This window comes from Zerene cesonia, chromosome 25 (genome assembly GCF_012273895.1).
Source record: "Zerene cesonia ecotype Mississippi chromosome 25, Zerene_cesonia_1.1, whole genome shotgun sequence".
Taxonomy (NCBI): Eukaryota; Metazoa; Arthropoda; class Insecta; order Lepidoptera; family Pieridae; genus Zerene; species Zerene cesonia.
The window spans coordinates 6,494,932-6,506,505 of NC_052126.1; the positions used below are offsets into that span (position 1 = coordinate 6,494,932).

General features: G+C 33.2%; 1 protein-coding gene across 1 annotated transcript; it reads right to left on the reverse strand.

The window, feature by feature from the left end:
* Positions 1-241: 241 nt before the first annotated feature.
* Positions 242-8,750, reverse strand: LOC119836718 (hydroxylysine kinase). Its single transcript, XM_038362154.1, has 7 exons — positions 8,705-8,750; positions 6,925-7,216; positions 5,892-6,091; positions 4,363-4,482; positions 3,656-3,771; positions 1,247-1,436; positions 242-881 (listed from the first exon to the last, which is right to left on the reverse strand). The coding sequence occupies exons 2-7, from the start codon at positions 7,208-7,210 to the stop codon at positions 678-680; spliced, it is 1,116 nt and encodes a 371-aa protein (XP_038218082.1). The 5' UTR covers positions 7,211-7,216; positions 8,705-8,750; the 3' UTR covers positions 242-677.
* Positions 8,751-11,574: the final 2,824 nt, after the last annotated feature.

The window sequence follows — 11,574 nt, forward strand, 5'->3', positions numbered from 1 at the left end:
GACTGGGAACAAACGTGGGTTGATGGTGATGATAATGAACTAATATTTAATAGTCAGTGTCACAAGTCACAATTTTTGAATATCTTCTGTTGAAATGTCAAACTATCTGTAACTTATTGATCAAGTGAAATCTGGCTATATAAAATAGGTATATTTTGTTTGATATAAAACAAACTAAATGCCTTTATTTGCTTTATTACTCAAAAAATGCTATCTAAAATAATACTTGTATAATACATTCAATATCATAATAAACCACTAATGAACTATTTACATAATTATTGTATAATAAATTGACCAAGTCGATAACTTATATAGTAATGTTCAATGTTCTTATATTATTATTTTTATTAAATATAGATTCACTTAATAATATATGAATGTTGTATATTTGGAAATCCAAAACTGTTTTAACAATAGTTAAACTTGAGCAAAAAAGATTTAAAAACAAGGTTGCAATAACGAAATGACCATAAATTTATGAATTTATGTCCTTTTTTCTTATGCCCTTGAACAGACATTTAAGTCTATATAATGTATAGATAAAAACTATTAAAAGTTCGCGCTCATGTGTCTTTGCTTTGTTATTTTAAAACATTATATTCTGTAATAATATAACCTAAAATATTTAAAGGTGATTGTATTATAGCATAGGTTTTCACACTCCCAGGACACATTTAGCTCCTAGTCAGATAGTCGTTGGCAATAGCCTTCCAATTGGTAGGGTCATCATCAGGGTCTGGCTTGGTCTTCCGCAGTTTCTTCAGCAAGTTCCAACCGTTCGCCTTCTCCGTGGATGTTACGTAAGTGTTGTTGGGGTCCTGAGCGATCGAGTAGGCGCCCAGTGTTAAACTTTGGACTAGGCGAGCTGAGATCAGCGTCTGAAACGGGTATTAAGTATGTATAAAAACGTTCAGTTTAAATCTATGTTTTACACTGTATCCACATAATGCATGTATAATGTATAAATAGATATGCAGGTTAAATTATTATGTAAATAACAAAACATTACGTAATGTTATTTATGCAGTGACTTTCTTTTTGTGGAAGTAGACATCACTCCACTATATATTTACGTGGTACAGTTCCATTTAGTTAAATTTTACAATAAAGTATTCAAACATATATGAATTCCAATAATTCACACAGAAAATTTGTTTTTTTATAATAATTTATCCATACTCAAGTACTAAACACATTTACGAATGAAATAAATCATACCCATATAGAAAAAAAGGCAGGTTACCTTCAGAAGCCTGTACTCCATATCAGGTAGACGGCGATTAACACAGTAGCCAGCTAGCACGATGCCCCCCGTCTTCAGGTCACCGCTTAGCAGCATCATATAGGTCATGGTGATGGCCAACTCGAAGACATAGTATGAATATTGGATGTCGCCGAAATCTAGGATACCGGTAATGCGGTAGTCGGTTTGGCTGGAATCGTATAATGGCAGAATAAATGTTATATAATATTATTATTATTAATAGTATTACTAGACATACCCTGCATGTACACTCTACTCATGCCCTGTCTACTAGCATGACTACTAGGTCATGCCCTGCCTGTATACCAAATTTCATCAAAATCCGTTCAGTAGTTTCAACGTGAAGACGTCTTGAGGGACAAAGATCCAAACAAACAAACTTTCACAATAATAATATTAGTGTGAAGTGTGATTATGGTAGTATGTTATCTATGGTTATACTATAGTATGGTATAACGGAAAATTTTACATTTTAATGGAATTTTTGCTGGTTTGTATCAGTTGATTATTTCTTGTATATGTAAATATACTATCGATATAAAATATATTGTTTATACCCAAGCGAATTCTTAATTTCGGTATAATTCATAAATTTTAAATATTTCCATCGTGTATGATTTACGTTTCTTTGATACTTATAGGACGCCATCTCTTGAATTAAGATGTTTATAATTTATGACACAACAAAACACGTGTCTTTATTGTTCTTTACTCACTCGTCACTAGATGGCGCAGATCTAAATTAATATAACCGTACTTCATCATAATCATGATCTCAATTTAGAAAGTGAAAATGCGAAATTTTGTCATAAACTAATAAATGTTAACTTACAGTTTAAAAACAATTAAAATTATCATCTGAGGGGTCTAAGATATATTTAAAGTTTAACAATGTATAACTAGATGGCGCGCATAATGATTGTTATTTTCAGGATTTTTTCCAATGTAATATTAGCCACAAATTACTTATTCCGAATTCTACAAATGCAATAGATATTTCAGAAAGAAAACAAAGACCGTAAAACATAATATTAATTAAAATACGTAGATAACATAGAAACAAGAAAAACAATCATTGACTTGTGGTATGAAACACATAAATTAGTTTATAATAGTGTAAATAATAATAAAAGAAAAGTAACGATGTTAGTGTAGTTAGTGTAATTTGATTTATCACGCTTTTTTTATAAATTCATAGCATTAAAAAAAAATTTCAACTTATTTCTTGACACGCGGTTACATTATAATTTTATTATTATTTAACTTTGCTGTCAGTGCTAAAATATTGCCAATTATCATACATACAAAGTATGTTTATTATCGCGGAGACGTGGAATTTTTATATGAAACTATGAAAATTACTCTGTCACGATATATGCATCATTTAACAGGTACGTTATAAAAACAAATTCTAGAATCCATTAAACTGAATAACAAAAGATTTCATATATAAATAGAACAGAAATAAATACATCTTAGGGCACGTTGAAACATGCGATATCAATGAAACAGATGTAGGTACTACACTTTTTACTTTAGGCTATAAATGTTCATTGCAATTCAAAATAACTTATCGTCATCCCGCGAATTTCTGAAAAAAAAAAACCTATGAAAATACTGAATATTCCCTGAATAAATATCAATAGTTATATTAAAAAGTATTTGTAAACTTACAAATTATTATTCGTAAAGAAATATGAAAGAGCAAATTTGGACCGTTAAAGTATTATAATGTTAAAAACTCAATCACCTTTTAGTATTACAAAAAAGTGAAAAGACACCATCTCATTTTAACCAGAATCCGGATGGGTTAGCCAAGGCCAGTATATTATGTGACCAATAATAGTATTATTTGTGGCCAAGGTAAGTTACTCACCATTGGCCTACCTGAGAAGCACGCCATCTAGTATCTGACTGCAAACCCTCAGAAGTTTTGGTGTTAAACTCCTAAATATGATTATAAATTATTTTTCAAAATATTAACCACATTTATTAGACGATTTTTTCTTCATTAATTTCGTATTCAAAGCTTTTTATTGAAAAAGAAATTAAGAAAAATTAGAATTAAGTGTTTTTTGAAGATATTTATTTTATATGTAAGCTAACAGCGTCACAATTATTCAAATAAGATGTAAGGTGACAGCGTGTAGTCGACACATTTCATGATAAGTGAACGTTCGTATACTGTTTACTTATATTCTGCATTTCCCTACCAATGGTTCTAGACGCTTCCATATCCAACACAATATGAAAAGACGACTAAGTACAGCATACACCACAAAAGATAACACAAGAACTGGGACCAGACTCAGCGGGCACAAGGTTCTGAAAATGGACCATGCTCGTACCAGCTTAAGCATATAATTACTAAAGAAAAGCGAAGATTACCTGGTTCCAGGTTTTGGAGACACCAAGATGTTCATCTCATTGACGTCCCCGTGGATCACGCCCTTCTCCAGCTCTTCCAGGTGGGGGACCACGGCGTATTTGAACTCCTCGATTACCTGGAATTTTAGATAATTTTTATAATGGAAGGGAAGCTTTCACAAGTAGCACATAATTCTTGCTTATCGCAAAGAGTTTTTTTTAAATAACAAGTCTTTGAACGACCACAGTTTTAAATATGAATAAAGAAATTGCAAGACATACGACATCATTTAGTCAAACTAAGTAAACTGTTTTAGTGTTGCTAGATAATTTCTGATGAATATAACATTATGTATGTATTTAACATTATGCTGCTAAAACATATAGATACCTTAATTAAAAAATAAAAAATATGGATATTGTTAATGTGATCCGTCCCATACTCTATTAATTTTGTAATCAACACCCACTAAGATACACAAATACACGATATGCGAGTAAATTCTATAGAAAATTATTTAATAAAAAAGAATACAAATATGAGAACTTTTTTTAAGAATAGATAAACCAAATCGCTTCAGTAATTTTATCGCTCTTCAAATAAATCTCGCCTTATACCCTCTTCAAAGGTAAATAAAATCTTATAGTTAACATTGTATCCTCAAATTTTCCGAGATATTATAACTCTAATTTCAAAATCTAGACAGTACTTGGGCACAAGCACTGACCTCCTCAACCAGATCCAATTTCTCCGCATCCTTGATCACGTACTTGAACTTTTCCAGCTCTGGCACCTTCGACAGCATCCAGATGTGCTCCCGGGAGACCAGCCCCGAATGGTTGAAGTTCTGGAAGGAAACCTCACTTTTTATGCTGGAAATATTCGCTGTAAAAATGAGCCCCATCATACTCTACGACGTAGTTCTGAAAATAAAACCTATTGTACCATATGCTGTAGTTGAAACTCAAGCTCGAACATTAAATTAGACTTATGCTAGAATCATTCTTGAATCGTCATAGCACAGTTTGAACATTTACCATCGGTTCGGAACTCAGTTTCCACAGAAAAAAGTCCTTAAGAAACTTTGTGGCTGAGTTTGTTCTAGCCCTATTTTACAATCAAAAACAATTATTTATTAAACCAGACTAAGTCAAATAATAAGAAAACCTTAATTGTATAACTCCTATACCCCGACATATTATAGTCTATTATATTTATTACAGTACAATATAACATGTATTGTGAGATATAATTTTTGTCCCACTTATACGCATTACATGGCAGTCACCACGGCCAGACCTTGGACGTAATAATATATTGTTAACAAACTACGTTAACACTACACGGTTGTTTTCAAATAAATGGTAAAATTATCATTCAAATTCGGATTAAGTTTTTAGTCGTCTGTGTAAGAAAATTGGTTGCGTTGGTATTACGTAATATATTGAGTTGACTGGCAACCTAAAGTAAATATAAAAAATTTGGTTTTATAAGTATCTAAGTAAATTATTATGACAAAAAGCCTTACGTTTGAAACTGTTAAAAACCGTCAAATGAATGAGGGTTAGATATGCCGACCCCAAATAGTGGATCTAAGGTATGGAAAAGAAAAAGATTTGTATCTTAGGACAAAAAGAGCAGAGAATCTTCATGTATTCAAGATAAGAAGTCGCGTTGATATAAAAACAATACTACAACATAAATTTTTCAAAACAAATTTATCTATCTAGATAGAAAAAGTACTGACTAGATATTACTCCAATGTTATATAACAAAGGAGGAATCTAGCGATAATTGATGCACAAACACGATATCTGATAAACAACACTGCATTATCTATTCGTGGCTTAACAAATAAACAGTACATTATTTATGAATCACAAAACAATATCATTAGATTATTTCAATAAAACATCTAATTTAGTAATGGCAAATAATACCACTAGTTATGTCAGCATTACTATAGTCAATAGAAAGAAATTATTTAATTTTAGTAAGATTTATAATAGACTAGCTGCGCCCTGCGGTTTCACCCGCGTAAGTCCGTATCCCGTAGGAATATCGGGATAAAAAGTTGCCTATATGTTATTCCGGTTGTCCAGCTATCTACGTATTAAATTTCATTGCAATCGGTTCAGTCGTTTTTGCGTTAAAGAGCAACAAACACACACACATCCTTACAAACTTTCGCATTTATAATATTAGTAGGAAGTAGGATAAGTAGGATTAAGGCGTAAACGCCATAAAGTCCCTTACCTGCAGCTTATTATCCAGATTAGCTACGAACTCGCCCAGCTGGTAGTAAAGTGCCTCAGACTGGGGCACATCCTTCAGCAGGTCCCCAGGCACGTACTCGAGCAGCCTCACCGCGTGCCCCTTGCCCCCTATCGTCTCCACGGAGTGCAAGTGCCCGAACACGTTGCGAATTGGTTTGGGGCAGGTTACCGAACGGGTCGCTGGAAGCAGTTAATTTGTAAATCATCGAATAAACGTATATATATACTACGTATGTAGTATGTTTTATTTAAAACTAACTTTTACCCGCGGCTTCGCACGTGTTAAATTCGAAGAAGTTTTATAGATGATATTATACATATAAACCTCTTGAAATTAAATATAATCTAATTAAATTTTCCATTTATTGAAAAAACCTCATGACAATCCGTTGCGTAGTTTTAAACATTTAAGCATACATAGGGACATAGGGACAGAAAAAGCGCCTTTGTTTTATACTATATAGTGATGCTATTAGTTAAAATTTCAAACACAAACAATAAATTTTAAAACGCAGTCTTTCAATACATTTCCATTGGTTTTGTTTTGTTTAAAAACACAATGCAAGAATATCGAGAAAACATTTTACGAGTAAAGTGCTTAAGGCTAATACATCTTCTATAGTATATAGTCTATTTAACAGAAGAAAAGGTAAAACCAGTATAGATAGACCTCTCCATTGTAATAATTTAAAAGAGTCTACACCAAGACCAACTTATTTGAACTGAATTATTTTTTCTAGACGCTCGTCTTTCAAGATTACTGTTTATCCCATGGGTGCAAAAGTATCAGCCAAGTCAGCTCATACCAGTAGTTTCAGTGTGATTGACGTATAAAGATCCAAACAAACAAACTTTCATTTTTATAATATTTAAGTGATTAACACAACCAACAAATGTATGTTCGACACATTACAATAACCGACTTCAAAAACTGTCGAAGATATTGCCGTGTGTGCCACATCAAAAGCTGTCCATCACTTTTGTAATTTCAAGAAAACATAACTGATACTCACACAAAAAGTTCATAATCTCATTCTGCGCCTCCACCAGACTCACGTTCTTGGAGTCCATAGAATTCATTATTTTCAAGACGTACCCGTGAGGGCAGTGGTTCGTTATCAGTGGATTCTTCACGTTGGGGTCCTCTATGATCTTATAGTTCTTATCGTCATATCCGTTCAGCTCGATCAGCTCCAGAACAGAGATGCCGTAGAGTCGCTCGACCAGCAGTTTCACCCCCTCGTGGTCTATCACCGGCCGGATGTTGGCACCCGGCTGTAGGACTGTCTGCTCTGACATGTTTATCTGTGGATCATGTTTTTCTCATTTAAAAATTATCTATACTAATATTATAAAGCTGTTTGATTGTTTGGTTGAACGCGCTAATCTCAGGAACTAATGGTCCGATTTGAAAAATTCTTACAGTGTTAGATAGCGCATTTATTGAGGAAGCCTAGAGGCTACATGACATCTGATACTACGTGGGTAAAACCGCGGGGTACAGTTAGTTTTTGACAAATTAGTTTAATACTGAGTAAGGCGCAGTGATCCCGGTGATGATAATAATATCTTGATCTTTAATTAATCATCTTCCAGATCGGAAATAACGTATTCTTTCATAATTCCTATTAGGGAGCGCTTGACAACGATTTTGCCTTCTAAGTTACTTTCTGTCCCTTGAAATTGTATAATTTATGGTCTACAATAAAGTATTTTTATTTAAAATTGATTTTGATGAAGCGCGCTTATTTAATTAATCTATTAATGAAACATGCTTCTTGCCCCATTATATTTTTATTAAAAGTCTATTCATAAATCTTGCGTTTTTTAACGTCAAAAAATTAAAACGAAATCCACATAAATGAATTTAAATTTGAAAGCGTGATAACAATTAGATATATAAGACTGTTATTTCAGTATATAGAATATAATAATAGATTTAAATACTTAAAAAATCAACTTAAACTTAAGTTTCAGTCTTTTTTATAATATAGAAATGCATTATCATTTCTGTATTAAATACTCTAAGTAAACTTCAAGGTTGAAGCAATAATTAGTATTTTACTATTTTCTTGTGCTTAATTTTAGACGGATTACAAATTTCAGTCTCCTCATAATCACGCTCGAAACGTCGGGTTAAATTATGAAATGAATAAATCGCGTTTAAAATCCGTTAAAAAGTCTTCAATTTCTGTAAAGTATTTTCCCAACTAATATTTAGTTCCATTTTAGTCAAAATATCTATTTAAAGTTATTTTATTCTTAAAGCAACTTCGTGATGTCACATTACGTCTCCCTCTAGCGGACGAGCAGCGAAACTGCCATCACATGACGCGGGATATTTTAACATAATATTTACTTTATTATTTTAATATTGCATTATTTTACGAAACATCGGCAAATATTATCCTTGTTTATCTTTTAAATGTAAATAAGATAAATCTAGACTATCGTAGAATTTTTAATGCCTGTGTAATTATATACGTACTATATCATTTTATTTCGGAATATAAAAGAGAAACTAAATCTTTCGTATCACGAAATAAAAATAACAAAAAAATGACATGTCATCAAATTAAGTCTTAATTAATAGCATCATAACTTTTTAATACAATCTCTATTACATTTATAAATGATTTCATAAAATATTAAATTGAAAACATTTTATTTATAACAAAAAATCCCATATTAAATAACCGACAAGAACCACTAGTATCTTAAAAAAAGCTAACAAAACAAAGAAAAAACATCACAAATAAACACTAAAATAACTAAAAACACCAAACATCTCACCACACTTTGCACACCGACGTTTAAAGATGAACTGATATTAATGAGACAAAATCATCGCATCGGCCAAGAGGCCTTATCACGTACATCAGACTCTATTGACATCGATCACGAGAGCAGAGAGTATGGGGGCACTGTAGTATCTCCTGTGAAACATTGTTCACACAACTAGCGTTCCGACCCGGCTTCGCCCGCAGTACATTTAGCTTATGTCCCTCAGTAAAGATGCAGCTTCCTAATGGTGAAAGAATTATTGAGATCAACAGTTTTTGTGTGGAACCATTATAAACATACATGCAAAATAGAAATGTACACGCTTTAGTATTATTATTTATTTTTATTTTTTTTATGTCACACTCGGCAATGGAGCTGGTGGGATGCCTACCACCGAGCGCTACCACCGCCCATTAACATTTAGAGAGGTATAAGATCCATTGCAGATCTTACACCTCTACAAATGGATTGCCTACTTTTTGGGAAGGGATTAAGGAAAGATTGGCGACAGAAATAAAGTATAGGACTGGGAAGGGTAAGGAAACGGATATGGGCCTCCGGCTCCCCCACTCACCGAACGAAACACAGCAGCAGCACTTTGAAAATCAACCTGAAATTATTGTAGACCATCTATAAATCAATATGGAATTGTACTGATTATTTAATTGATTGGATTAATTATTAATTATTTTATTTGTTTACTTATCAGACATACACATAAATCAGTAACAGATGTTTTTGAATAACTTTAACATTTAGATTAATGCCGTTCACTAACACTCGAATTCGCAAACCTATCAGCACAACATTCGCAAATGTCTTCCCCAGATCATCTAGATCTAATGACAATCATCATGGCAATTAATAGCAATAGCCTTTGGCTTTACACGTAATAAGCCAGAAGCGCAACACGTAGTCACACTCGTGATGATACACTTGTCACCAATTCGCTGCTAACTCTGTCACATCGGAAGCATTATCCTTTATACAATAGTTAAAGCTGAAAATAGTCTATTTTTATATACATTTGTCAACCGACTTCAATAAAAGAGCGAATTATCCTTTCGACGTTTTCCTTTCGCCCGGACGAAGGTGCGGAAGCTAGCATGCCTAATTTTATTAATACAAAAATCATTCCATCCTGACGATCTTAATCAAGATGATTAAATAACCTCATAAATTATTGTATTGTCACCGATCCTTGATAAGTGTACAAAGTATGAATTAAATCTGTCCGTTTAAAATGGGTCAAAATCGAAGCTGAGTCGGTTACATACAAACATACAGGTGAAGCTATTAAAGTATGTTAAAAATATTTGTTTATTCTCCGCCATCTTCACAAACAACTTCTCAGGTTGATGATCGATAGATTTATCTGTAAGATGTATTGGCCAGATAAACGGCAGAATCAATAAGAAAACATTGTTATCTCGTTCTAATAATAAAAATAATTTCCATGATTTTCCTATTATCGATGATATTTGTGTATGTTTACTTGATATCAGGTATTGGATTTCAAAATGATATTTATTAATGTCGTCATCGGCAATGGAGCTGGTGGGTCGCCTGATGGTAAGCGCTACCAACGCCCATGGACATTTGGAGAGGCGTTAGGTCGATTGCAGACCTTTCGCCTCTCCAAATGGATTGCCGACTTTAAATGGGAAGGGATTAAGAAAGGATTGCAAATTTATTCCTCAATAAAGGAAAGGACTGGGAAGGGTAACGAAAAGGATATGGGCCTCCTATTTAAACAGAGTATGTCATTTGTCCATTTATTAGAATACTAGCTTTTTTAGGCCGCGGCTTCGCCCGCGTAGAATTCGCTTATATCGCGCGACATGGTAAGGAGTATTTTCTTCGCATTAAAAAGTATGGTTTGTTCTTTTCCACGTTTAGCTCCACCTTCATATCAAGTTTCATCAAAATCGGTTTGACGATCGAACTTTCATACAAACTTTCATCCCCTCTTCCAACCCTTTCTACCCTTTTTTCGCGATAAAAAGTATCCTATGTCCTTTCCCAAGTTCAGTTCTATCATCATACCAAATTTTATCAAAATCGGTTCAGTGGTTTAGGCGTGAAAGCGTAACAGACAGACAGACAGACAGAGTTACTTTCGCATTTATAATATTAGTAGGGATTGTGTTTGTAATAAGAATCGCAAAGACTAGTGTATCAATAGTAATTAAGTACATTAAGAGTTCGTATATATGTACACTAGCGGTCCGCCCTGGCTTCGCCCGTGGTACATATATAGCCTATAGCCTTCCTCGATAAATGGGCTACCTAACACTGATGGAACTTTTCAAATCGGACCAGTAGTTCCTGAGATTAGTGCGTTCAACCGAACAAACTCTTCAGCGTCATAATATTAGTATAGATTCATTTTGATATCACATAAATAGCGATCTGTTCCGGCTTCGTTGATATAACGTACATATTCAAAGCTGAAAGAACTTTTGAAATCTTCAGCTTTTTCTTAATGGATACATTCGAATTGAGAAACTTCTTATTTTTTGGGAAAGTCCGTAAAAAAGGCAAAGTGATATCGTTGCTGTCTAAGAATAGAGATAATTTCAAAATATTATAATATTTGGATGCTATTGTAATCTACTCTGCGCTAATATTAAAAAGTCGAAACTTTTGTATTTTCGTATGTTTGTAACGTTTTCATGCAAAAACCACTGGACCGATTTAAAAAATTCGCTCACAATTAGTAACCTGCTACTTCACTCACTGACACAGGCTATATATGTACCACGGGCGAAGCCGAAGCGCACAGGTAGTATCAAAATATTGCGGTAATAAAATAAATATGGCTATAGTCATATAACTCTTAAAATAATGCTTTCTTTATCATTAAGTTTCATCAGTTA